This window comes from Simochromis diagramma, unplaced genomic scaffold (genome assembly GCF_900408965.1).
Source record: "Simochromis diagramma unplaced genomic scaffold, fSimDia1.1 OVJJ01000026.1, whole genome shotgun sequence".
Classification (NCBI taxonomy): domain Eukaryota; kingdom Metazoa; phylum Chordata; class Actinopteri; order Cichliformes; family Cichlidae; genus Simochromis; species Simochromis diagramma.
Window position 1 is genome coordinate 6,304,701 of NW_024386985.1, and position 21,406 is coordinate 6,326,106.

At 41.9% G+C, this 21,406-nt stretch overlaps 1 protein-coding gene across 2 annotated transcripts in view; it reads right to left on the reverse strand.

Annotated features, from left to right (window-relative positions):
* notch2 (notch receptor 2) overlaps nt 1-14,648 on the reverse strand; it is a 40,203-nt gene extending 25,555 nt beyond the window's left edge. Inside the window, exons 1-2 of one of the 2 annotated variants that reach the window (XM_040040425.1) lie at nt 14,060-14,648; nt 2,934-3,015 (exon numbers count right to left, since the gene is read on the reverse strand). In XM_040040425.1, coding sequence (XP_039896359.1) covers nt 2,934-3,015; nt 14,060-14,132 — 155 coding nt within the window. In that variant the 5' untranslated portion in view covers nt 14,133-14,648. The remainder of the gene's footprint in view (nt 1-2,933; nt 3,016-14,059) is intronic. The other variant, XM_040040426.1, reaches the window with a different exon arrangement.
* Between the last annotated feature and the right edge of the window lie 6,758 nt (nt 14,649-21,406).

The window sequence follows — 21,406 nt, forward strand, 5'->3', positions numbered from 1 at the left end:
TTAGACAGCTTCTGTGCTTTTTTGCACCCTGCCCTACATGCCAGCCAACGGGCCTCTCCCATCCACTTTGACTTACTCTCACAACCATGTGCACGTTCAAGACTCATGATCCAAAGAGAGAGAGGGTAAAAAAAAAAAAAAAATTTAATCCTAAGACTTTTCAGATGTTGCGTTCAGCAACTACCATTATTTTAAACTGTATTTCCTATAGTACAGCAAAAATAAAACTGTAGTTTTCTTTCTTTCTTTTATTTTTTCTCCACTTTTTTTTTCTTTAAAGCAAAAAATATTGGACAGAAGGAATTTTCATGACTGCAGCAGTTCTATACTTTCCAGAATTAAGAGGATGTGCAGGATCTCAGCAGAAATAATTAAATAATAACAACCTCTTGACATGTATTCAGAGAAGTATTTTTAAGCCATAGTGTATGGGAAATAAATAAATAAATAACATGATGAAAACCACCAAGGACTTGCACATAATGTGTGCGCAACGTTATAATCATGATGTAGGAAATGCAGAGTTGGTTTGCGATATGGATACAGTGAGGGAAATAAAACTATAACACATAATTACCTACATCTTTACTACAACAATGAACAGATATGGCTGCTCCTACAATATTGAAACTCTTTTGAACCTCTACTGTATTCATGCAAAGACAGGACTGAGTCATTTGTATCAGGATTCTGCTTATAATTGGCTCTTTGGGAGCAAGTGCAGGCCAAATGTCCTCTTTGCCTTTAAGGAACTCACCCACAGATTTCTATTCAGGATTGTTTGAGTGTTTCTCTCTTGTAATGTCTCTATATGTACTACCGCAGCAGTAATAAAGTTATGACAATTAAAGACAGGTTCACAGCTACCCTTTATGTCTCTTCTGTAGAAATTAACCAGATAAGAAATTTTACAATATCACAGCTAACACAGAGCATGAACTTAAAAGAACAGCTGAAAGGAAATGATCGGGTTTTTCATGAGCCACACACTCACACATCCATCCATTACTCCTCCATGCTGCTTGTGAAACTACGGGAAATGCATATTCCAAAAATGTTTTCATGCAGTGAAGAAACAAAAACAAATATTTCAAGTCCTTCAGCAGCACCCAGCATGAGTCTGTCATATTAATTATCTGTTGACCTCGGTCATGATCCATGTGACATAATTAAGCAGGTCCAAGCTAAATAGCCAGAGTGACTGTTTACTTACAACCAGCTGCCTTTAATATACTGAGGAGACTAATAGGGACATAATTAGATTTTTTGCACAATGAGCCTTTTGACTGACAATACAACACAGTTGCGACCAGAAAGCCTGGACAGAGGAAAGTGTGTGCCTTTATGTGCACATAAGTGTTGTTCATGTTTGGCTTCAGACAGCAGAAAAACTGTCTGACTACCTAATCAGTAGGCCTGTTCTCTGTCAGCTGACTTTCTAAACTGAGAGACTTCTCTCTTTGTCTCTACAGGGCAATGTTCCTCTCTACAGTTTAATCTTATTGTCAGGATCACTCAAATCAGAGGAAAGAATACCAACTCTGTGGTCAGAAAGGAGAAACTTAGCTGAGGAGGAATGGTGAATAAGTTGTAGAAGTTGTAGAAGAAACGTAAAAATGCAAATATTATAACCTGCAACCACAGTTAAATAGCAGTAAAGTAATAAACAGTATCATAAAAATAAAACCTAAAAGGATGTGGTCAAGCCTTAAAAGGCTGCAAATGATTTAAGATACACATGCCAATGAAAAGCAGCAGAAAGGACAAATTAAATGAAGCCGTATTACCCTTTGTGCATATTAACGACAGTTCTGAAGTTGGTTGGTTTTGTTTTCTAAGCCTAGTTTGTAAAAATCCACTGATCACCACTATCTAGATGTTCTTCCTCCATCTGAGAAATATCTGTAAAACTAAAAACACCCTGTCTTTAGATGTTAGATAATATTTTGATGTAGCAATATCTCCTCACATCCCCTCTGCATGCGTCTCTTTTCTCATTAACACAAAGCACTAACAAACTAGTGTACACAGAGATTGGCACCTGTGCAATAATGTGTATCTGTCCTTGAAGCAGACAGGAAAAAAGGTCAAACACATTAAGGAATGTTGCTTTTGTTGTCGTCCCTTCTTGCACAAGTAGCAGTGTTTAAATTCCACAAACTCTGGGAACAGACGCATAGCAGGATTCTCATCACATTTAATGAAATATGATCAGCTTCAAGAACCAGCGATGGTGCATGTGTGTTTGGAATTTGGCTTGGGAGTGGCAATGCAATTAAAACGACTATACAGTCTTAATTACAAACTACCCTATGCTGTCAGAAAGTGGAAGGCTTAGCTCAAGCGGCCCACTGGACTCCTTTACGTTGTGGGCCTTTCTCTGGTCTGATTACACCACGGCTACGAGGAGACTCATTCACAGGTCGTTTCAAGCTTCAGTTTAATTTTTTTGTCCTCGTTATTCTCCTGTAATAAAAATGTTACCAACCTTGACATCCCACTCAAATCAAAAAAAAAAAAAAAAAAAAAAAAAAAAAAGAAAGGTGCGCAGTAAAATGTGTTGGCAGAGCCTGGAGCGATCAATTCTACAGAAACACAAGAGAGAGTAACAAAACCCCTGAAATGTCCCAGAAATAAAATATTGGAGGTGGAAATGTGTGTGTTGGTATTGTTCCCAGTACTTTGTCAGACAGAGCGGTCTTTTATTCCCCCAGTCGTGTCTGAGCAAAACCTCATGGTCCCATGAATAGGCTGGGGTTGATCTAAAACCCACTTTTTTCCTGCCTTTGCTTTCACATCCAACAGTCCCCCCTTATGAGGCATGTCTACTGCTGTGCTCACGCTTTTTGTTGAGTGTTGTTAAAGTGTGTGCAACATGACTTAAACTAAAGGTGTAGCTATGTTTGGTTGCAGGCCTGGCCAGTAGATCTTACCTGCAGTACTCAGTGCCATTGCTGAATTTCAGGCATGTAGCGTTGTTTACACAAGGTGCCTTATCATCCACACACTGCAGGGCTGCAAGAGACAAGAGCAGAGTTTTAAGACCAGAAAGGCACTTCATATCCACAACACTTTCTAAATAAATGCCAATGCTAAGCCAGACCATCCACTTATAAACCAATCTGTGTTGTCATCTATCATGCATGTGCAACATCTTCATATTATAAGAGTAAAGAGCATCAAACAGTTTTCTCAGTGAAATGCTAACTTTTGTATAGGCTGAAAATAAATGTTCTAAAATCTTGCCAGGTAAAGGAGAAACATGTCTAATCCTCAGTTTCCCCCAAACCCCAGTCATATCCCCAGATATGGTAGTGGTACTCTAGGTCAGCGGTCCCCAACCCCCGGGCCATGGATCGGTACCAGTCCGTGAGTCGTTTTGTTCCGGGCCGCGAGAGTTGAGGCCCGGGTGCGAAATTTATGGTTTTCACATTTTTTATTGTTAACTCGGTTTCCCCTCAGTCTTTTCCTGTGTTGTAGTTGTGTGTCTTTTTTGAAAGAAATATTCACACGTTACCATAGCATCCAGAGAGCATTAAGGGGCAGAGAGGAGGATGTTACTCTCAATGTTGTTGGCGCATTTCAGGAGGACGTGGTGAATAAGGGTACACAATTTCACAGTGAATTCGCAATTATTATTATATTTACAAAATACCACAGTTTTTGTCTTGGTCGTATCATTTTATTTTGTTGTATTTATCTGCGACACCTTAAAGGAAGGTCCGTGAAAATATTGCCTGACATTAAACCGAGGCACAAAAAAAGATTGGGGACCGCCGCTCCAGGCAGCATATGCACTCATAACTCTCCTCTGAGTCATTGATGAGAGAGTCAGAAATACTTTGTATGTGAGGGGATGGGGGAGACCGAGGAATAATCGGTTTGCAAAACAAGGTGACTGTGGTTTTTTTGGACCATGGGAGGCAATTCTTCCAATTAAATGAAGCAAGGATCAACATAGAGGTTCCATTCAAAGAATTCAAATTGAGTAATTTCACAGTGAAAACATTAAAGTGTTATCCTGCTTATGTTATCATTTTGTTTGAGAAGGCTGGCACGGCTGCTGCTGTGAAATCACTTTTGTACCTTGGCCTAACATTAAACCTTTATACAAACATAATGTAACTGTAACATTAGCATACTACTCAGTAAGCATCCTAACATTTCAGTTTTTATCTTGACAACACAATATAATGTTACCGTTCTAAATAAATGACCTACCACCATAGCAGCGTTTTGGGTTGTTTTTTTTGGTTTGTTTATTTTTTAAATGACTTAATGTCTCTCTCTTTTTTTGAGGAAGGAATCACTCAAAAACATGACTGGGCGTTGGCAGGACTCACTGAGGTCGCCCCAGCGCCACCTCTTACCATAACCACCCACGTCTAATGGTTGAGGCAAACCCACTCCGTCGACGAATGTCCACTCCCCTTCTATGGGGGTATTTTTAAGGAGCTGACCCAGATGTACTCTAAAAGTGTCAAGAGTTTTCCATTAATACCATAACTATCACAACTTTGAGAAAAAACAAGTTAACAATTAGCTGTACTGCTATAACTCTGTCAAATGTGTTGGTACAATGATTGGATTGCTGTACATAATTTCATTCATGACTTCCTGTTTATTGACTGTGTCTAAATACAGAAATAAATAAATGACGTGACAGCGAAAAATATTTTCGTACACATCAAAGAAGTAGCATTGTTAAATGACTCAAATGTTCCTCAAAGGTGGGGAGCCCCAGCTTCGCTCGCACTCTTTGAAATTCAAAAGTGAGTATTTAAAACTCGTTCAGGTTTCTCCCCATTAAATGGTAACACCACCACAGATGCACACTCTCCCCTGTGAGGGAAACCCTCCAAGCAGAACTGCAATTTTTTTCCTTCCTGCCCTGCTACAGAGACATAAGGCGGGGGGCTTGCAACTCATCTCTCCAGCTATGCGGAGGCAGTCTGAAATCAGGCAGTGGTCACAGGCACACAAAAATGAGCGTTGATGAAGACAACAAAGACCATCTCTCTTCACACTAGTGAGACACTCATAACCAGACACATCAGCCATTGTGCAGCCTTCGAGCCGCCAAAGACACATGGCTGAGGAGGTCTTCATGCACACCACGGCAGCCCATCATGCCAGACAGAAGTGTGGTGTTCTCTGCCTTTATTTGCAAATGTGATATGCTAGCTAAATCAAGGAGGTCATTGTTTAGCATCTGTAATTAATTAAGCAGAACTGTCATAAATTATTAGAAGCACTTGTATAAATGTTTCTTAGCACTTTGCTTCATTTATAGTCTCACATGTTTGGTGGTTATACGATGCATCCCCACTCTGCAGAACAGAGCTCTTTTTACAAAACTGAGGGTAGGTCAGCTGATTTAGAAGAAACGCCAACAATGTCTTCACAAAACAGTCATTGCATTACAGGAAGTGCGCTCAGCAGTGGTGTTATTTCCTGAGTCTAGATTAATCACAGTGTCACTCAAGTTAAAAAGCCACGAGGGCAATAATGACAGCTAATCCTGTTTATTATGATTATTTTATTGATAAATTTGCACACAGCTTATTTGAAAAGTGTTGTGCATTCACTGTCTGGTCCAGGAGACTTATGCTTCAGAGTGAGGCTGATGGACATAGCACATTAAACACGGGGATATCGTACATAAACCACAGTGAAATTTATAATCCCAGCAGGCATGCACACACACATGCTACCCACGATATGCACACTTGCACAGGCATCCACTGCACTTCAGTGTGAGTTGATATCAGACTGCTGTTGCTGTATGACAGACCACAGACTATATCGTGCTATTTTGGGACCACTTCTGTTGACACACAGCGTCTGCGCTTGCCCTGGTTAAAAATCATGCATACATATTAACACAATGAAGATAATCCATACTTATGTGGTTAAGACATGTGACCCTAGGGTTTTTTCTGTTTTGATCACTTTTAAGTCATAATGTGAGGTAAAGGTCATGTTTTATCTGCTTTTATAGAAATGATTACAAAGATTTCCACTTTGCTAACACCGGATACTAGTCCTCTAGCAGATAGCTTTACTGTGTTTTGCTGGTTAGTTCTTTAGTTGAGTGAATAGAGGATGATGAGCTGAGAAGACGGGTGTATGAAGGCAGATGGAATGAAAGAATGGAAGTATGAGAGCAAAGACCGGAAAACTGTGCTCTCATCCCCTGACTGGTTTGACGAGCTTCCCATACAAGCTGTCGTAATGCCAGATGCAATGATCTTACCAGATTTGGGACAGCCTGCCTCTTATTACGCCATTTTAAAAAGCGCACACACACACACAGCTGAATTACCCGCTATACAGGTTACCAATTCCCGGACGGGAAGGTTGGAAAACAGTTTAGCAATCTGTTTTTCCAAAATAAAAACAATTGGTTCACACACATTCATATGACTGATGAGTGTATTGTAATCCAGACTGGTAACATTGTATGCCTTCCACCTAGTCGTTCTCACACTTTACTATCAATGATCCATGGACAGGAACATTTCCCAGGAATGAGAGCCCTGATAAGACTCGATCGACAAAGTCAACAGTGAAACTACCACCAGATGTGGTGAGCTGTGAAGGAACACACAAGTTACCTGACTGAATGCTCGTGATTATTTGGATCCTTGGAACAAAAGCCCTTGTTCATTTTCTCACTTGCTGCTACCTTATCTTCAAACTGTGTGTGTGTGTGTGCGTGTGTGCGCGTGTGTGCATGCGCGTGTGTGTGTGTGAGTGTTTAAAGAAGACGGCAAAGCATGAGTGAGTACAAAAACAGATTTATAGACTGTGCAGCGTGATAAGACTGAAACAGAGCTGTGAGTGATCCCTGGTGATGGAAGCTGACTCTGTACAGGTGCCTTTGTGAAGATTATTCTTCAGACTGTCCTCATGCTTTTAGCATGTTAACATCATTGCACACTCAAAACTGTAGGAGGCTGCACAGAAATAAGTTGCATAGAGAACATTTATTTTGGCTTTCATTGTATTATGTGCAGCACACAGTACGGCCTTATTTAAACTTGTAAAATGGATCTGTTATTGGAATGGCACAATACCAGAAATATAGTATTATTACCTAATAGTAGTCAGTACTATGCAAACTCCTTTCTTAAAAAGTTGTCTCAAAAGGTAGACTTAAATGTTAATGCTACAGTTACATTATGTTAGCCTCCTAAGTTGTTGGTGTTAGCCATTTCAAACATTTCAGCTTAAAGAAAAAAGCTGATTTCTCAACAGCAGTGCCAGCTGTCTCAAAAAAGGGTAATGTGCACTCTGGATGTTGTTACTGTGAACTGAAACTTATTCAATTGAATTCTTTGAACAGACCTGGATTCTGGTCTGGTTTAGCTTTGCTAAATCTAAGTAATTCTTCCACTGGTTCAAAAAACACGATAACATAATTTACCTGTTGCCTTTTGCCAATCAATTATCATCTCTTGGTATTTTGTGCACACTCTAGTTGAGCACATGCAGTGCTGCAGCAATAAAATTTGCATGTTCATCCAGGCATCCGGTTTTCATCAGTAACAGTCAAAAGAGAGGCTAATGAATACACACGGACTACTACAAATTCACTTAACCTGGGAAAAACAGCTACTTGTGCCCTTTCACGGGGTAGATAAAAGCCAGGTTTGTGGATTTTAGAGGCTTTTATCAACCATGAAAGGAGCTCATCCATAATTGAACCAGCTGTGATTATAGTGGTAAACAGGATGTAAAAAAAAAACGATGTCATGATGTAATATAACTCTGTCAGCTGTCAGATTTTTTAAAGTTGGCCCTGTACCAGTAAATCTGTGTGCTGCTATGTTCTAAAATAAGAAAACTCTTGCCTTTAAAACTGCACCGCACATTTAGAGTTTTCAATGTACTTAGGGTGCTGAGAAAAGGCAAGCTCATCATTGCTGACACAGTCGTCTTTTAGTATTATTGTCACCTTCAGATGACACTAATTAGTCTGTTAAAAGCCTTTTTCAGGCACTGGCAGCATTCTGTCACGGTGACACCAGTCACGATGGTGAAGAGTCAGACATAAACACAACAGTGGCCGAGGGAGCAGTGATACAATCGGGGCTTATTACAGTGGCAGCAATCACCAGCATTGGTGACTCTGGCTCGACTCTGGTGGAAGTGTCACAAACTTTTTGAACATGAGAATGCCACTACGAGCTGTGGTCACACAATGTGTAACACAGCCTCCAAGAGAGAAATCTCACTTCTGGATTTGGAAATAGTGAAAATGCTTGAAACGCAGAACAATGTCTCAAATATATTAGAAAAGTAGAAATGTAAGATAATAATATATTAATATACAGATATTAATGCCATCAGGACATTCTCCAAAACAACTGCTTTTGGATTTTTTTTTTTTAAGTGAGCTGAGCAACTCCCACAGCAGACAGTCGCAGTCGAAATCAAAATGCCCGTCTATTACTGTGACAGCATGTAGTTCAGGGGTGAAAGTGACACTCGCGCTGGTGTGATGTGCGGTTGATACACTCTCCCCATATCACACCACACACTATGTGGCAACCTAACAGAGGAGCTTTGTAGACACACTGCTGCTGATAAGGAAAAGACAGAAAAGTAAGACAGACTGTACAAGCAGGACACTGAGCAATCACAATCAACCTTTATGCTCTGCACAGCTTATACCACACGTCTAAAACATGTTAAACAAGACATTTCTCAGTGGTTATGTCCAGCAGGCTGTCGAGTTCAGAATGCACTTGTGGAAATTCTCAAACCGATGTGTTCTTTTAAGCTTCCTATATTTTCATGTGAAAGCCCTAAAAGCTAAAAATGTTGAGACTTAAATGTAATAAAAATCTATGTAAAGAAAAGCCTGAAACCACAGTCCAAGTGGAGTCTGGCTAGTGGTGCTCACTTTATAAGTCACCATAACAGGTCCCTAAAGAGCTCGTACAAGAAGAAGGAAGAAAAAGAAGACGAATAGGTAGTGAGACGGAGGGAGGGAGACGAGACGAGACGGAGTTTGAGCTAATAGCTGTGGATTGATATGGGGAAGTAATTATGAAACTGCAGACAAAGACACCACACGAACGAGTGTCCCAGAGTACGGGCAAATACCCATACAGCCGAGGGCAGGAAGTTGTTCGCGCTGAGTGAGGAAGTAACCCCATTTCCTGGAATTGCTGTACAAGCCTCCATATCCAGCAGGCCAAGCAGTTGTCATGGTAACGTGCAATAAAATACCCTTAGCTCAGCATGTGCGGTGGGAGACAAAGCACAAACTAAACACTGTTACCCTTAGGGAAGCTTTACTGGCCCACACAAACAGTGGCGATAGCGAGCACGCAGACCAAGCACGGGCTTCAAGGCTCAAGTCTTCCAGGTCCCCTTTAGACTGAGGGTGGTGTCATACAGGAAGACAGTAACATGCTTAACTGGGATGTCTGGAGCTGATCTTTAGTATTTTATCAGGAGAGATTACGGCACATTTAAACGCAAGGCTATCTGTAATAAACTACTGAGGACTACATCCAGAGCATTGTTTAATGCAACTCTGACCACACCAGCTGTCCCAAAACTTTCACTGCAGTCTGTTAAATCACTGAAAAGATTTTATGAACCCATTCATTAGAAACGCATGGGTGAACCACCGACTAGCACAAAGCATTTAAAGTAGTCATTTGCTTTAATTGATGAAAATTAGGTTAAGATGGAGGACAAAAATCCTGACTGAGGTCAAGATATAGGGGGAAAAAATGATTCAGTAATTATCCCACTGACCAACCAACTGCCTCGCTGCTTTTTACTGCCTGGAAAAGTTGGACGAGCCTCAACTGAGCATACGGAGCAGGGCCGAGGTGTTTTTGTACAGCTGGACAGCAGGATACAGCGCTGGATCGCTTTCTCAGCGTGTGTGTGTGTTTTGAAGGGAAAAGAGAAAGAAAGAAACAAGGAGAGTAATCCAGACAAGACAAATTTAGGGACTTTCCCTCGATCGTTCAGAATCTAATGGAAAACAATCTGACCTTGCTTCCCTACTTCTACCACTGTGTGCAAACTTATCATATAGTAAATGTATATTTTAAGTTATTTTAAAGCTCATCTTTAAATGAAAAAATTTGCATTTTGTTTAATTAGGTATTTTTCTAAAAATACGCTGCTTACTATGTGATTGCAGCAACCGGTTGAGAGAGTGCATAGTGAGCAGACTGATTTCTGAAGGTTTGAAAGCAAAATGTTTCCCATAGTTAAATCGCTCATCTGTTTGAGACATCCTTCGTTACTTTTGGTTTCCTGATGTACCAGATGTTTTCAATATGTGATGGGTCTGGACTACAGAGTAAAGCTCCTGGAAAACTCGAAGGATGTGATTTGGCACCGTCTCGCTGAAACACGCAAAGCTTTTCCTGAAAATAGATGCAGGCTGTGCGGTGAACCTGTACATCAATCAGCATTAATGGTGCCTTCACTAACGCACAAGTTACCCGTGCCATGTGTAGTAATGTGGTAAAGATGCTGGCTCTGTTTAATTAGTTATGAGCAGTTCTGCTGGTGCTGTTCCTTATGTCAGTTTTTTTTTTTTTTTAAACTGTAGTGCATGTTTAGCTCAGACCGTGACCTAAACACTCCATTGGTGTTCAATAACTCGAGGTGAATTTTGGTTAACGCCGTCTCCCATTTCAGAAGTAAAACTGTTTTTTTTTTTTCATGTAATTAGTGCATAGGTGTAAAGATAACAGTTACCTGCGGTTGATGACTCGCTACAGCACTGCTAGACTATCAATCGTGCTGGTGGAGAATTCACAAACTGAACACTGGAAGCAATCACAGTAACAAGTTTCTGATTAACTGAATATTAAACACAGGACTGAAACTAATACTGTGGCCCGTTACGGCAAAGCATTTCTTTCTGAGCTTTTCCGTGTAGTTTCCGTCTGCCTCCGGTCTGATGTGCACCACTTGGTTCATTACTCCATGCGCCCTGCCTGCCTGTCTCCAGGATTACGGGGCCGCATTGGCCAAGGAATGCAGGCCGCAATAATTCCCTGTTAATTTGCTAACCTGCTCAACAGTGCAGACACAACGCTTTGTAATCCCCTCGACTTTCAGAGCCACAAACTCTGCCTGCTATAGTAATGGTGCATGTGGTTCACGTAGGGCGTGCACAAAGCTTCATTCTGGTTTTTGCCTGAAGTGTATTTAATGTGCGTGGATCAAAGTCACTCAGACAAAACTGGTTTAGTAGGAATTGGTGGTTTGAGCAGTGCGCAGAACAATGGTGTCAAGCCCATTACTAGGACTTTCATCTTGACTGCTAACCAACTGCAAGACCATAACCACACCAAGTCTATAGATTTACATCTATTCTTTGGAAAGGTAACTAGAGAGAGAGGCCACATTCACTGCATTCGTGCATGTAAATGCAAAACCAAGTATATGCGGAAGACAGTGCCCTCAGAAGTTCCCACCGACATGTGTGGTTATCCAATTTTTTTTTACTACTACATTAAACAAATAACGTGGCGGCAAAACACACGAGGAAGAGCTGTGTAGCTACATGACTAACTTAACTGTATGCAATCTGAAATATGACCACAATAAAGCGATAGCAAATTTAGCTTACTGAGACTGTGTGAGAAAGTTGGATTGTGTCACCGACAGGATGCTTCAATTCACTTTATTAGTAACACGACTACAGTGAGTAGGTAGGGCAGGAGATTAGCAAATAATGAAAAGCTGTGGGCTGGTCAATAAACATCTTTGTCTTCCCTGCACTGGGCACAGGCTGCTGCAGATAAATCATATTTCACACCAGGCGGCAGCTTGGGTCAGATGCAAGTAAACCGCGGGTGGTACAATCGCTGCTCTTTGTCAGCGTGTATGTACAATACAATACAAACGCACACGCAAATAGATACGCACACGCATAGTAGCAGTCTGCCGTTTGCACTGGGCAAGCATTTGCAACCATCCACATGCCCGCAGCACAGGGGCAACACTGTGTCGTGTGCCACAACAACGGCACCTACGCTTCCTCGAGAATGAGAACTCTCTGGCCCCGACCGAGAATAAGGTCAAACCTTTGCGCCTTTCCCCAGACTGAGCTGTGATTCGTGCTCTCCCGCTTCTCATTAAAAGCTCTCAACCCACAAACGTTTGGCAGGCTTTCATTGTGAATTAACTAACCTGAAACCACCTTCGTGCTATCGAGACGATCAAAATCTTTTAACGTGTCATCCTGTCACATGAATAGCTGACTTACACGCATCAAAGGATGCGGCAAAGACAGCATCCAGACATTATGAAGCTTCATTACTGGCAAGAAACGAGATCAAAAACGAGGACGATTGACTGTGGTGCAAACAGCGTGTGAGAGAAAGGGAGGGAGAAACAGAGAGGGAGGGAGGAATGTCAAACACCAACAACATTCCTGTGCTTCTCCTTGCACTGCCTGCAGCACTTTTACATTGTCTGTCTTCCTTTTGTGTAACTTCACTGTTCACAAGTCACCTATAATCCATAAAAAACCGTGAGAGAGAAGAGCAGGGTTGGAGCTCTGGGCTGAAAGGTTAGAAAAACATGTGGGACAGAAATCAATTCCCCCGCCTTTGTACTCTCTTTATGTAAAGGATATAAAAAGAGTACAAAGGCCGGCAGGTTATTTTGTATTTTCATGGCTCTCGGAGCCACCACTGAAACTAACTAAGCAAAGAAAAAAAAAAAAAGAACACACACATCACAGTAAAAGCCCAGAAACACACTCCAGTAATCACAAAACTACATTCATTAAAAAAAAGAAACACCAAAGGTCAAGGATCAGGGTCATCTATAGATGCAAAACATAACCACAAAAGAGCTCAGAATGAAGGTAAACCCATCTAACCCCAGCCACATCCCTGTGATGTTCACCAATGAGCTGCATCTTATCTTAACCAGACGATGCAGCTGTGTTTACATACACAAATCATTGTCAACAAACCTTATTTCAGTTATATTTAAAGCATTATTGTTTTCTAAAACAACAGTAAAATACATTTAAATATAACCTGAAAAAAACTGGGCGATGCCAATACTGTTATGTTATTGTTACCTGGGTATCACCTTGACCAAACCAGCAGGTAATAAGTTCGGTAACTGCGTTTCAACCAAAACGGCATCACTGTCTGTTTTTGTGGTAGACCTCCAGCCAGAGTCATTTTGCTGCTTTAAGCCAAATAAAGAGAGACTTTAACTGCTTTTAAAGATAAGCGAGTGGCCAAAAAACAAGAAGAATTTACTGGTTAAGAAAAACTGAATAAAAGACAGGTGTAGGGGATGCTGATATTACCATTTATACTGAAAAATGTACATCGATGTATTTTGCACGTAAATTCCTGCGAACTTCATTTACATTTTCAGTTCTTACACACAACCGCACTGTACACTCACATGACATTTAACCCCCAAATGCTGAAAAGCAACACCGCAGAAAGCGTATTACCGTCAGTGTGTGCTGACACAACTCTGTTAATTGAGCAGTCTAAACAAGATAAAGTGTCCATTTTGAATTCTTTCTCCAGCGCTCGGTGCTCAACATCTGGGCAGCGGTGCGACACAGCCGTGCGTTAGGCCGTAGTACCCGCATTAACTAAACCATAACGCCCTGAATTAGGCACAGGGGATGAAGTTGGTCCACATGGAGGTGTGAAGCCGTTCTCTTTATTTTAAATCTAACGAATACAAAAGTCAGCGACCATGAGCACAGGAAAGTCCACTCAAAGTAAAAGGTACCCAGCGTGTGTCTCAGAAGGCCACGAAGGAGCCCAGAAAACCCCCACCAAGTCACCTCAAACTTCGATTAAAACCTCTTCCATAGCTCACCTCCGATCTAAAGCTAGCCAAAGGAAAACTTTATTTTTGTTTGTTTATTTTTTTAAAGAGTTAACAGGTTAAAACTGACCTCACCTAACTAGCTAGTGTAAAGAGATGCTAAGTGTGTCCGCAGATGCAGAGGCAACGAAACGTGATGGCAAGCGGCCGGTGACTAAAACACACCACGGTTTCGCCACAGCGCCAAACTTACCTAAAGAGACCTGGATGAAGCAGAAGACAAAGGCCAGCGACTTCCCCGGGGAGAACACGGGTATCTGCTCCATTTTCTCTGTAAAATCCACATAAGGTCGCCAGCCCGAAGCTGAGCTGTCTCCCCGGAGGTTCGTCGCTTCTCAGAAAGTTTGGCAGGAGATGGCTCAGGCGGGAAAAAGGAGACGTTCGAGATCAGTCGCGGACTCTGAACATGTCACGTTTTTTCCCCTGTACGTGTTTAACGACCTGTCTCATTAAAACCGTTTAAAACTCACATAAAGTTAAAGTTGTGTCGTCGCACACGGCAGCGACTCGCTCCTCCACCTCTCTGCGCTTACTCGAGGCACGACCGCAGAAGAAGCGCAGCACGTATCCTTCCGCCGGACACCGCGAGGGTCTATCGCGGAGCTTTAAAAAGACACTAAAATACGTTGAGAACACGGGGCTTAAATCCAAATTTAGCTTCCTTATACCACGGGGAGAAAAACAGTGTCGCTTGATATTTGTTTTATCTCGGGAACGAGACGGGAGGAGGGTTTAGATGCTTTTCGCTCTCAGTGTCGCCGCGGCGGAGGAATTTTTTTTTCTCATTTTTCTACTTCTCTCGAAGTCTGCTATGACTCAAAATTAACCCGTTCAATGATTTCTTCTCTTTTCTTTCTCCTCCCCGGGTGCTGCACGTTTTTTCCAGGTACGTCTGTGAACGCCCACACTTAAGCAGCGCTCTTCGTTACCGTTGTGGTTCTGCCCGGGCTTAGCACCTCCGCGCTTTTCAGGTGTTTTTGGGGAACAGAAATCTCGACTTTAAAGGTAAAACATCGAAGACTGAATGTGGATCAACAGTGGCTTCTAGTGAGCTCCAAAAACACTTTTTGTTGTACGCCACCCTCCCTCCTTTTAATAATGTGTGTCATAAGGTGACTTTTAAAAAGAAATATACGAGCTTGTTTAAAATTATTTTAATTTTACAGCTCATTTAAAATCAGTATCATTGGACAGAAAGAGCTGCATAAGAAGCTACACGTTTTACAGGTACACAGATAGCCAGGCGCCTACATGTTTACCTACCAGAAGGAAAACGTTTGAAAGGCAATAAATGCTTTGGGGATTTCAAACTGTTGCTTTGTTTTTCTTGGAAGCTTCATCACTCCTCCGTGCTCAGACAGGCCCATCACACTTGCTTTATAAGCTGTTAGTGATCACACAAATCCCAGACTCATTATCCCCTATCAGGAGGAATGATCCAGGTGTAAATCACAGGCTCATCACAATAACAAAGCAGTGTCTCATCCCAATGATTTGTTTGTCTTTACACCCCATTACAGAAATATTGCCGAGCCTCCTGCTGCCACCAGCGGCCCTTTGTCCTCTATTCAACTCTGCTGAAAGGCCTGGAACCAGAGGAGAGCAAATTGATCTCCTCAGGGGTCCGTACTGACAATGCCTTTGTTGCTGCGGCCAATGTCAAGCTCTTGCTCTCCATGCATGGTTGGCTATCAGGTGTTGGCACGACAACACGCCGTTTGGTCAGAAGCTGTTTTTATTGACAAACCCCGTCTCACGTTTGCTGGTTCTTCTGCATTCACATTTCTTTCATTATGTCACTAAAGGCCATTAGTGAAATCCAGAATTTCTTATAAATATCATATGTCACATTAAAGCTAGCAGTGATATAAATCACATGAAAGGTTCACTTTGTCTGCAGCTCTGTTGTCCTAATGACGTCACCCCAGATGTGGGCTTCTGTAATTTAGGAAGGATGGAGTGAGAAAGGGTGTGGCTGTGCCTCATAAGCAGAAAACACTGATTAGTTCCTCCTTGCCATTACTCTGAGAAAAGAATGCGTTAACACACAAGTTTGGCATGATTTCAGAGAAAGCAGTAAAAAGCGAAAGAAAGCTTAGCCACCCTGGTGTTTTAAACCACATTTTCTGAAACTAATCAGCAGCTCCAGCCTCAGGTCGCTTGTTTATCAAGAGTTTACCAGGCAACAAAAGACTGTAGTTACTTCGCCAGCGCTTCAGCTTTCATGCGGCACATTTCAGACCAACTTTGTGAGTATTAGTCTTTTGTATTTTAACTACCCTTGGCCTGGCTCAGAGCCACGAGGCCCTGCCACGCTGGTGAGAGCCACTTTCATCAGTGTTTGGGCTCTTCACGCCGATTTGAAACTCATCCGTCAAGGGTGACTCCAGCTGTCGGCTTGTAAAGCTGTGCTGCACACAGGGGACAGATAGTCATGACTGATTATTCCAGGGACAGCCTGTGCGCGATCTTGTCCACTCCCCTTAACCATAAACATGCCATCTTTCCCGAGTGTGACAGCCATGTGAAACCAAATCGGTGCCTGTTATTCAAGAAGAGTGTTACACTGCCTTTATGTTTGATGGTGGCAGATAGTATGAAGTGTGTATATGATGCCTTTCTATAATTAGTAGAGGCAGGCATCGATACGCTTTTCATTACTCGGCTGTGGCAGCTGATTTTCTTGCATCAACAGTTGTGCATAGCTGAAGTGGTTGCTGCATGTCAGTTCTGGATGCTTCTATATGCTTCATACTTACTGTGTAATTACATTATTGAGAACAGCACTCTTAAACCTCAGTGCAGTCCGTAAGCTCCGCTGAGAGTGTTGACAAGCTGGCATTTTGTGCAGGCTTTGCTGAGATGAGCCTGAACGCAGGTATGAAGCTCTCGTGACCTCTGTGCCTTTGTTAAGACACATGCACATTTGCACAGGAAGCATCATTTATCTAATGCCATCTTCACAGTGTAAGCAGATCTAGCGGACAAGAAGCTGAGGGGGTATATTTAAGGTTGATTATCACCTGACTGACCCACTTTGACTGCCATAAAAGAGACAGCCTGCAGACAGCTTTACGTGTGTGACATGCGTGCCTCCAGACGATAAAAGACCTGTGGATATATTGTCTTAAAGGTTACAATGAAATCGTCAGCCATGAGAGCGATCCTTCAGATTTCAGATCTCCTTGATGGAGATTGGCCACTCGTCGGGTCAACAAGATAAGACTCCACATGGTATCTTATTTACAGAGAGATATAAATCTGTTAGAAGGGTTTCAAAATATTTAAACATTGTAAATAATTTTACTGTGTGAACTTGAGGTTATATGATCGAAATGTCAACAAAGAGGCAGATAATGCCCACGTAAGTCGAAAAGGGTCTCAGATCAGCATGGAATCAGTGTAATCATTTACTTGGTGAGACATGGGATTGCCTAGAGAAAGTAAACATACCAGTGGAAGTTGTTTTTGTTTTTTTACTGGCTTCATTTTGTTGTAAAATTTTAAGATGGGGACATCTTGACAAGCTCAACATACTAAGTGTAATTTCACAAACACTCGTAATCACTCAAAACCGATTTATTCTGACTAAACCACTCATCAAGATAAAGCTGAGGCTTCATATTTTTTCTCATTGAGCTGATGAATCAGTTAGTGAGCACACGCAGCTTAGCTGTTAGCAGTCTTCAGCTTTGGTTTCGAAGAACAAGTTATACTAGTGCAGCGTTTGGCAGTGGCTGACCTGCTATTCTGTGATCAGCTCTGTGTGAGAAACTAAGATAGTGTGTATGATCAAATGTGTGCGTCACAGCGTTCCACGGCGGTCAAAGGTGGAGAGTCAGAGAGTGCGAAGTCACGATGTGGCCGAGCGTGATGTGGGCAGAAACTTCAGTTCCTGACGAGAGGAAGAGGGTTTGCTGGCAGAGAGGTGAGGAAACAGGTGATGAAGGAAAGGTGTGAGGAGGAAGGATGCATGCACGCGTATGAGAACACATCTTGTAAGTTGACCTGGGGCTCTGGCAGGACCAGGTGGACAGGAATGTGCTGTTGCGTGTGGATGGGATCCTCCCGTGAGCGTCCCAGCGTGCCCACCGTCACCCCACACTAGCAGGCTATTTATATTGCACTGTGGGAAAATAACAGCCCCAGCAGTGTCATCTGGGCCCTGCAAGGTTTATATTGCCTGCCCAGAAGTACACGTATATAACACCATTCTTCCCAACTCCCCGAGTCACAAAGAGCGGAGACAAACTGGCATATTAGCTCTATATGTAAGCATTAGTGAGTTGATTTAACTCAACTCACGAAGGACAGTTTTTCTGTTTCTTTAATGCAGCGAAACAAGTTCACAAAGACGAGGGTTTGCAATGCATTTGAGAAATACTAGTAGGACACAAATTTAGAGCACTTTGATAGGATTTTAAATACATCCCCGGACACACCGCACATGCACATGAATTCTCACTTGTGGAAAGCAAACAGCCCTCAGTCTTCTAAAACGGGGCTTCTGGGATGAATATAGTTTTACTGTCAGCTGCAGAAAGTAAGAGTTAAACAAAAGCAGGCAATCACGGAGCAACTGCAAGAATCTAACATCTTAGCCACAAAGAAGCACAGATTGGAATAATATTTGAAACGTTAGTATTTGTGTAGGTTGGTGTTAATTTTGACACCTCCTACAGTTTGCACTTCAGAAAGGCGACGGATGGAAGTACAACTGAAACTAATGTAATCTGCTGTGGAAAAAATATAAAAATGCTGTGTGACACTGCATTAAGCTCACGCTGAAGCACTGGGATTGAACCAAAATAATGATATCACCATATCATATTTATATACCTTTATAAATGTAAAAGTATTTTAAACGTCAGAAACAAGCCGAAGTTAAAAGTTAAAGTTTGGACCTCTGCAACCAAGACTCTGTAACAACTGCACCCGTTATGCTGCTGATGATATGTTGATCTGAGAGAGGTCTCAGGGAGGGCAAACTGAGTCCGAGCAACTCCCACCCAAGGTCGCCTAATGCATTAACACGTAGCACACAGGGACACGCAGACACACACAGTAATGTCAGAAGGAACACATAGACACACAGGCACCTAAATCTCAAACCTCATCCGTCATGTCCCGGTCATCCAGGCCCAGGGGTGCGTGTGGGTCAAACTAATCTAATATCCAACTAACGGGCTGAAGTAACCAACTCATACTCTGCGACAGCATATGTTCACAAGAAACATGGATTTTGTTTGTAGGGCATTTTCTCCACTCTGAGTGTACAAAATATGCACAGACCATATTATTTTTGAGTTGAAGTGGCATGCTGAAAGTTATAGTGAGTGCAAAACTGAGTGTGTGTGGCATATCTTCCAGTGTTAAGTGCATCATAAAGTCACAAGCCACTAAAAAGCAGGCACGGCTGGAATTCACAGTTCGGCCATCGCTTTCTCACAGTCACAGCTCAGGACTGCATGCATGCGACAATAATATCCGAGAGATGAATACCTGTGTACCTCACAGTACCTCACAGCACATCATCATAAATCATTTTTAATCGCTACAATAATTAATTGACATTAAATTTAACATGGCTGAGCTTCCTCTTTTTTAACCCCCCACTCCCGTCTTTGTTTAAGCCGCATTTTTATAAACCTAAAAGGCAGTTTTAACACTCAGGATAAATATTTTATGCTCTCAAAAGAGAATTTATGACTCTTTTACAGGTTTGCTCTTTTTCTAAATGGACGTGGAGTATTATTGTAGGGAAGATGTGAGAGCTCGTCATTGGTCTGCAATAAGGTGGTAAAGCATACACGGAGTGGAGAGTGGGCCCAGCAGGTCCACGCTGACCCCCTGTGAGAAGTTCCCGGTTCCCAGGACCCGGTGTGTACGTTTGTAGGGCAATAACTCATCAGGTCCCTTTACTTCCTCTTTCGGCCCTCTGCGTTTTATGACCCGCTCCTCTGCTGTACAGCTGCTCTCTCTGCAGCTTCCCTCTGGTCTGATTGGTTAAGACGGGAGTGTGAGGCAAGAGGATGATGGGGAAGAGACTGGGATGAGGTGGGAAGTTTGATGGAATATGTTTTATATTATGGCCTTTAGAGGTGACTAGCAGGCACGTTATGAGAGTGAATTACCATTCTGCTTTCACTTCATTACAAACTATTACTATTTGATTGACTGGAGAAATCAGATTTCCCAGTTCTTTTTAATTGTGAAGGACGAGCCTTTCTGTGTACTCTGAATGTACTGGGAATGATACTTTAGCCCTTTAGACTGATTTGAACACATGCATATTGGTCAGCCCCCCGTTTTGCTTCAGACTATATCTGAACAAATGTTCAACAGATCTCAGAGAAATTCTGTGCATGTATTTATAATTAACAATGAAGGCTGTAGCGTCACAGTAACATTTTATAATATAGCCTGTGACTAAGTGCTGAGAGGTGGGACACACCGTGACAGGTCATCAGCCTGGCGTTGGGCTAAAACAGAGACACAGATGACCGTTCACACTCACTATGGGGAATTTAGAATCACCAGTTGATCTAACCCCACTGATTGATTCTGGAATCTTCCCATCCTCCTGTTAGTGATCCTCCATCTATATGGAAGATAACAACCTTCTGAACAAATTAGTAGGTGGAGAAGGCCTCTACTGGCCCATATCTATGGGGCTGATTTCTGCTAACAAATACCCGTTGTATGGACGGATAACATCTGAAGTGGGATCACTGAATGTGTTTGGATTGTGGAAGGAAGCTGCACAAACTTCTTCAAGCTCGGGACTCCCTCGCTGTGAGGCAGGAGTGCTAAGCACTGCGCTACCATGTGTAATTACAATGTAAATACGGTACTTAAAAGTAGGCAGGCTAGAATAAGGGAGTAACAAGTCAGGTTTTTACAAGAAATAATTATACTGGAAGTAAATGTAGGCAGTGGAATGTAATTTAAAGTAACATGTAAATAATGCTACAGGGTGCAGAACCAGTTTTAAGATAAAATGAATGCATTTTGTGTTAAACCTTTGGTCAAAACAACCAACCAAGTAGATGGAAAACAGGAAGGAAACAATGATCATGAAATGACTGTATACCTGTGCAAGAACTGGGTCAGTGAAAGCAGAATGATATCTGGATCCAGATTTGTTTTTGATGTTTCTTCAATAACATCAAGAAAACGTATCCTGTTTTTTCCCCCTATTTTCATAGGATATGTATTTCTGATGACATGACATAAAAATGTCAGATTTTTCCCCTATTTTGCAATTTGTAAAGGAACCAACAAAAAAAAAAAAAAAAAACCACAAAACAAAACAAAAAAACTAGATCCAAATCAATTGAGAAGTTATTCACTCAAAGCTGGGCTCAGCATCACTGCTAGTTATAGTTTTGTGTTACTCTGCTAATAACCAGCCAAACTAAACACAAAATATTTCCTTGGCAGAGATAGCGATCAGGTGTTTGCATCAGGTAAAATGATTAGGTTACTCTGTCAGAAACATGACTGAAACTTTGGCTGTCTCATTTTTCATACGCTACAA